The 6,001-nt window shown below is 41.2% G+C and overlaps 1 protein-coding gene across 1 annotated transcript; it reads right to left on the reverse strand.

Annotated features, from left to right (window-relative positions):
• Positions 1-1,446: 1,446 nt before the first annotated feature.
• LOC149832014 (ethylene-responsive transcription factor ERF017-like) lies at positions 1,447-2,509 on the reverse strand. The gene has a single exon (XM_090012332.1). It carries the CDS (start codon positions 2,308-2,310, stop codon positions 1,855-1,857), a length of 456 nt encoding a protein of 151 aa, XP_089868458.1. The 5' UTR covers positions 2,311-2,509; the 3' UTR covers positions 1,447-1,854.
• Positions 2,510-6,001: the final 3,492 nt, after the last annotated feature.

Genomic DNA, 6,001 nt, shown 5'->3' on the forward strand with positions numbered 1-6,001 from the left:
CACACACACACATATATATATATATATATATATATATATATATATATATATATATATATATATATATATATATATCGAGAGAGAGAGAGAAGTATTGGCTACTCTCCATCCTCCAAGGAAAACCATTAAACCACCTGCTTTTAACATTTTCTAATTTTTCAATCAAGTCCCATAAATAACTACTACATAATTTCTTTAGTAAAAGAACATGTTTGTGATGCATTGTGGAACATGTTTGTGATGCATTGTGATTTCGACCAAGGCACCTGAATTTTCAGGCGACAAAAGGGCAAAACTGTCAAGAAAAAAGTAAATCCACTAAATTTACCATATTTTTTAGTTGTGGCCAGTTATAGTATTGTGTGAAAAATTAGTATCATCTATGTCATTATCTATTATGAATCCATGACGGATGCTGCTGCTGCTACATCAACTTATTATTATTATTATTATTATTGTTGTGGGTTAGAGAGCATAGTTCAACCAATTTGGATGGTCCAAAATTGTTATGGACCCGATCAAGTACCTCCAATTGACTTCAGATGGAACTAATGTTGTCAAAATCGGTTTATAGCAATCAAATTGGGTTTCAAAATGATTCAAGAAATCGGTGTGAATGGAATTGAATCACTTTGAATTGGACCATTTAAAATCTGATTTTTATTAAAAACAAAAAAAATAATTTTTTTAGAAAACACAAAGTTGACCGATTCAGGTTGCACCGGACTGATTCGGGCCGATATTGCCGATTCAAATAATAAACAGACATCTTTCTTAAACCCTCGAACAGACCCGAAAATTAAATATGTTTTGGGACGGATTTGATACAATTCGACCGATTCAGGCTGATTCGATTTGAATATGCTGAACCGGGCCGATTCGATTTGATTGTTACAAAAAAGGGGTACGTAGAAAAGATCAAAACGGAAGAGAACAGTCGATTCTTCTCACACAAGCCAAGGGGTGTTAGTAGACGGAGCAAGTGATTATCCGATCTGGCCGTAATTCTCCTACACAAACACATTTGTTTCTGAAATGATGGATCTTATACCAATGGGTCGGGCAAGAGATGGATTGCAAGCGACTTGTGCTCTCCTTTCGGATCCAATATCCTAAACAGCCATATCCAGTTTGTGTTTTCCATTAATTAATCTTGATTCCTGATCTGATCAATTTCCAAAACCAAATGCATGCATAGTCTCCCAGTATGGATCTGAATCCGAATTCATGTCCATCATATAGGATCCCCTTATATCCACATCCAAACACGATCCAAACCATTTATATCCTTAACACCAGCTGTTGAATTTGTAGATTGCGGGATATGAATTAAGCTCATCCAAGATATACGAAGAAGGACTCACAAGATTATTCCTCTTTAATTGTTTGTATACAATAGTAAAAGGTAATTAAATGAGGTGGACCACGTGGGGGCCACCTGGGTTTTTCCTCTCTTGTTAAAAATCCATTAAATAAATATAAACAATGAATTAATATCAATAAAAATACAATGACGGAGAAAAATGGCATGTGAAAAATGTGCCATTCGGAAAAGATATTTTCCTCTCTCAAAAAAAGAAAAAGAAAAAGGAAAAAGATATGTGCGACTCTCCCCGGCTTCACTCCGTCCTGAGGCCAAGAATTCCGGTCGCCGGAATTTGACACAGTCCAATCTCAGAACGTCCAGAGAAGGGGCTGATGATGCGGATACCCCAACCCACCTGCCTCCTCCTCCTCCAGGTCCACCACAGGAGGCACAGCATATCCGCCAGAATATTCGTGGAAAGACATGCAGTTGCTGTCGAGGCCGAACCCACTTTCTCCGGAATCCGCCAGTGCCCACTCCAAGTTCGACTAGTCAAAGTCAATGCCAAAGTTCGTCACATCGCTCACAGAAGCCAGCACTGCCACGTCGCCTGCCAAAGAGGATTCAGACATTGCCACGTGTCTCTCACTCGTGTAATCTGAGGTGGCAGCCTCGTCTGCGCCGTGCGTGAACCTCGCGGCTGCTGCCTGGATCTCGGCGGGGCTGAGCGACGAGGCGGCGGATATCTCCGGTGGTCTGTCGGGGAAGTTGAACCTCGCGTTCTGGCCGCGGAGGCAGAACACCGCGGCATCGTAGGCGCGGGCCGCCTTCTCCGGCGTGTCGTAGGACCCCAGCCAGATCCGCTCCCGGCTGTTCGGCAGCCGGATCTCCGACACCCACTTGCCCCATTTCCGCTTCCGAACTCCCTTGAACTTCATTGTTACAGCTCCACCTTCCATGCCCCTCTCAGAATTGCTTCTCTCCACAGCCTTTGCCATCACCATGTGATCACTCTTCCTTTCAGAGAACAAAAATGCTTCAATCTCTCACAAGATGACCACTCAATGTTCAATCTAAGTGTCTCGATTGATCGAATCACTTGTCCAATTGGGTACTAAGAAAAAAGTGATCTCTTTTGAAAAAAAATCTCGGCTGACAAGATTTTTTGTTTTTGAGAGGGTCTCTCTTTGGAGTTGCTGATTGCTTGAGGAGTGAGAGTGAGGTGTAGTTCAGTGACTATATATATATATATATATATATATATATAGTCAGCTCGTTGTGTGCTGCTTATGCCAACGAGTTTAAAGCGTGTAAATAGTGATAGTCAAGCAACGTGGCTGATTTCAACTCTTTCTCTCTCTAGAAAGTGATGGGTTGGCAACCGCGTTAGGGTTTCCACAACCTGCGTTGAGTTTTGTGGATAAGATTTCGTTTTTTGATATTTTAATATCACTTCCAGGACCCTTCCTTGTCAAGACCATATTATTTTTCTTCTTCTTGATTTGTGGAGTGGTAACTGAAAGGGATGTTTTTGGAATTTTTCTTTTATGGATTAAGGGCAGTGTTGTCAGTATCAAGAATAGGCCTGAATCAGCCTATTCGGCAGAAAAATGATACGATACTGACTTGAATAGGCTATTTTTTATAAATATAAAAGTAAATTAACATTAATTTTAATGGTTTTAACACGTGTCGTGTTTTGATTGACACATACTATTTTTAATTATTTTTTGGCCAATTCATTTGAGAATCAATATCGGGCCCGAGTCGCTTGAATCGTTGGCCACACGATACAAGTCCGATTCTGGTTAAGGGCATGAACAAATAGTGAGGAATGTGGGCAATTATGCAGGTGGGACGCTCTGAATTGGCTGTGTTGGAGGGGGGCACGTTTGTGAACTAAGCGTGCTTATCATTGGGTAGGGCAGCATATGGATCCGATATTAAATCTCAGTCTGACATGTTTGCCATTGAATTTCTCTGCTATCAATGACAGCACATTGGCTGACCTTTGATTGATAAAACCCTTGCCCTCTCCCTACCCACCAGGGAGTACGCCCAACTTTGATCTTGTCGCAAGGGATGCTTCTTGTAGGTTTCAAATTCATGAGTCACATTCACAAATTGCCCCCGAAACTATCGTGGGCCCACAAAAAAATCTCAAATTCTTCAATTTTTTCCAATAATAGTAGGCCACTCAAAATTTTTTAAAAAAAAAAGTGATTCATTTTTTGTAGTATTCAGCTTTTGGAGTGATTGAAAGGCCACTTGTTCTACCTTTATTGGAATGCCGTAGAGCAAAAAAAAAAACGAGTTTTCTTTTCAACTATTCTACAAAAAGACACTAGACAGGTTATTCTTGTGTGGTTTTATTAAGAGTATATCAGGGCTCGTTTGATGGCTGGTTCAAGATTTGACTGAACAAAAGAACAAAACAGACAAAATGCATGCTTCGTGTAACAAGTGTACTCAATCCAACGTTTGGTGACTTGTTCATGAAAGCCGTGTTCAGCCTGTATTTCTACAGGCCTGATTTGCGGCCGCTCCATCCCAAATCACGCACAACTAATCAAACATGCCCCTAAAGGAGAAGACATGGGGGTAAGTTGGAGCATCCCTATGACATAGCTTTACAAGGGCAGAGAGGGTGCTGTGGTGAAATTGACAGTGAAGGAGTGGTGGGGCAGACCTGCCAAGAAAGGTCACACTTAGCACATAGGCAAAGGAGGGTATACTTTAGAGGGCTCACTTTCCAAAGCAAGGTGCCCTAAACCAGGCCTTGCATTGGTTGAAATTTTGAAATGGATACAATTTTAGCTCAGACATGGCCTTGCCTAAGCACATGATTTGCAAACATGGCTAACAGTATGGCTGAACCAAACTGACCTATAGGTCCAGCCCTAACCCTAGCAGATTGATAAGCCTATAGGATGGTTAGACCAAGCTAGTTGGGTCAGGAACCAAACCTGACTAGAATGACCTGTCACCAAACTAAGGTATAGCTTGACTGGTCCTAAAATCTATGACCAACTTTGAGAACACCCCACCATCGGGGGCTCCGCTTGTCTGGTAGGAGCAGCTAGTACACGTCACCTTGTGTTGGGACGGTGCAAGTTCAAATCCCAATGGTATCGTTGTATAACTGATAGGGGTCTGCCTAACCCAGTTAGACTTTCAAAAAAGAAATTGAGAACACCCGACTTGGTGGAACCAAAACTGATTGGATATGTATGGCCGTTTTGGGGCCTTTATATGTGGAAATTGTATTGGACTTTGATAAAAACCGTGATGAGATTTTCTACACATGGTTAGGATAGGGTTAGATTTTTGCATTTCAATAGGCCTGAGATAATTTTCCCTCCCAATTAAGCATGGGCACGATGAATTATGGGTAGGGGTGTCAACTGGTAGGGTTTGGTTCGGACCTAGGTGGAACCAGACTTGACCCGAGTCTAATCGGGTCCACTATAAGAGAAACCATACCCAGACCCGATAAGAACTACATGAACCAGACCTGGACTATACCGGGTAAAATAATATATTTTTATCATTTTTTCATTGAAAATTTGTGGGTCTTATTTGGAACTCGGGTCGGGCCTGGGTCTGGTACAAATTTCACAAACTATACCCAGATCCATGTATTAATCGGACCTTTGGGTCCAGACCCGGGTCTTAATCAGGTCTTCTTATTTATCACCATACCTGGACCCTATAGGGTTTGGTCCGGGTCAGGTCCACATAAACCAGACCCATTGGCACCCCTAATTGTGGGTTACACAGGTGTAATAGGGTCGGTTTAGGTTGGGTTTTGTCAGACCCATTTTGAAATAGATCTAAACATTGAACCTAAACACTACCCAATTTGATTCATGTTCCTGTTTTGGTCCGAGTATGACTGAACTTACAGACACCTATGAGTTAATGGTTTTGGGTATAACTTGGATCCAGTATAGATAGCTCTCTTTTAAACACATATTTTTTAATCAGGTCTAAAAATTGGTCCCAAACATGACCCAATTTTGATTCAGGTTCATATTCTGTTCTGGGTATGAATGAAATTGTAGACCCATATGAGCTAATGGGTTTGGGTCTAAATCAGGCCTGGTATAAATAGATGAGTTTTAATCAGGCCCATATTTTAATATGCTTGGATCTTATCTTTAAACGGGATTATATATTGGGTTAAAGTTTGCTACAATCATTAATTTGTATGACTTAGTAAATTTCATTTTTTTTATTTTTTGGGGGTCAAAATAACCTCATGGATATGATCTACATATTGTTTTTAGTATGAACCAGCTTTTGGATCCCTGGAACCCGACTTATATAGGGCAGTAGAGGTTCTTCCAATGATGCAAAAACCGACCATTGCAAACGCATCATAACGTGTTTTTTCATCAAAAAAATATGAACAAAAGGTTGATTCCACTAAATCGATCATGCTGAACATGTCTATGATGTTAGATTAAGTCAGAAGGACATGCATCGTGAGATTCCAACTAGAATGTGGGCACAGTACAATAGACTATATTGGATATAAACATTTGTAGGCAGTCAATGTTCGATTCTCATGGGCATCACCCCTCTGCTCTGCCTAAGCCAATGCCTAGCATAAACCCGGGGGCAGAGGTCCTAGCCTCGGAGTTTATGACCGTAGGTATGGCAGGCTGAACCAGCATGACCAGGTCTTTGTGC

Source organism: Nuphar pumila, chromosome 7, assembly GCF_984573655.1.
Source record: "Nuphar pumila chromosome 7, dmNupPumi1.hap1.1, whole genome shotgun sequence".
In the NCBI taxonomy this organism is placed as follows: Eukaryota; Viridiplantae; Streptophyta; class Magnoliopsida; order Nymphaeales; family Nymphaeaceae; genus Nuphar; species Nuphar pumila.

Bases quoted from the DNA above. Each gene is read 5' to 3' on its own strand.
- LOC149832014 (XM_090012332.1), bottom strand. From the start codon at position 2,310: ATGGTGATGGCAAAGGCTGTGGAGAGAAGCAATTCTGAGAGGGGCATG.